Consider the following 1,186-nt stretch of genomic DNA (forward strand, 5'->3'; position numbering starts at 1 on the left):
ATCTCTTGACCTCGTGATCCACCCGCCTCGGCCTCCCAAAGTGCTGGGATTACAGGCTTGAGCCACCGCGCCCGACCTCCTTCTGGATTTAACTGAGTTTTACAGAAGGAAATTCACATTGAAATAGATAGTATGGTAGAAGAAAAACTTGTAGGGTTGTTCATTAAACAAATAACCTTAATGTTCACTAACTTTTTATTCTTTTAGAGCTTTATGTATGGCTAAATATGGTAATATCTGATTAAAATGGTTATGCCTTCTTTGGAATATAATTGATTGAGCATATACAATTTTAATTTTTATCATTAGGAAGACTCATTGACCAACAGTCTAACAAGCTGGCCAAAGAGGAAATGTTGCAAATGATACGGCATGGAGCCACCCACGTTTTTGCTTCTAAAGAGAGTGAGTTGACAGATGAAGACATTACAACTATTCTGGAAAGAGGGGAAAAGAAGGTTAGTTAAAATAGCATTTTATCTTCATGATGGATTGCTTTAAAATCAACATACTTCAGCAAACTTGTATTTGCATTGTACATGTGTATCTATATGTTTCAGATAACTCATATTCTTTCCAACAACTTGTAGATCTATTTTCAGCGGTAGATTAGGGCTTAAAAATTTTGTTTTTGGTGAGAAAGAGTAAGAACCAGAGTTTAAAACAGAGTGATCTTATACCTAATGCTTTATTGAAAATACTATATCTAAAAGCTAAGTAAATTTTGTGTTTAATCACGTGTATAAGGACTGCATTTTTTTTTTTTTAGAGACAGGGTTTTGCTCTGTCACCCAGGCTGGAGTGCAGTGGTGCAATCATAACTCACTGTAGCATCCACCTCTTGGGCTCAAGTGATCTCCCACCTCAGCCTCCTGATTAGCTGGGACCACAGGCGTGTAACCAACATACACATCTAATTAACTTTTTTTTTTGTAGAGGCAGAGCCTTGCTGTGTTGCTGTTCCTGATCTTGCACCTCTGGCCTCAAGTGAACCTCCCAAATCTGCCTCCCAAAGCACTGAGATTATAGGCATGAGCTACCATGCTTGACCCGGACTGTATTTTTATAATCTTTTTTTTGTACTGGATTAGAAGTCATCTACTGATACATTGGTTAATTGAAAATCTTTTTTTTTTTTTTTTTTGAGACGGAGTTTCGCTCTTGTTACCCAGGCTGGAGAGCAATG

General features: G+C 37.7%; 1 protein-coding gene across 1 annotated transcript in view; it reads left to right on the plus strand.

Annotated features, from left to right (window-relative positions):
- The window catches only part of SMARCA1 (SWI/SNF related, matrix associated, actin dependent regulator of chromatin, subfamily a, member 1), an 80,125-nt gene that overhangs the window by 34,488 nt on the left and 44,451 nt on the right, over positions 1-1,186 (plus strand). Inside the window, exon 15 of the mRNA XM_037731031.1 lies at positions 310-458. Coding sequence (XP_037586959.1) covers positions 310-458 — 149 coding nt within the window. The remainder of the gene's footprint in view (positions 1-309; positions 459-1,186) is intronic.

Source organism: Cebus imitator, unplaced genomic scaffold, assembly GCF_001604975.1.
Source record: "Cebus imitator isolate Cc_AM_T3 unplaced genomic scaffold, Cebus_imitator-1.0 Scaffold376, whole genome shotgun sequence".
NCBI lineage: Eukaryota > Metazoa > Chordata > Mammalia > Primates > Cebidae > Cebus > Cebus imitator.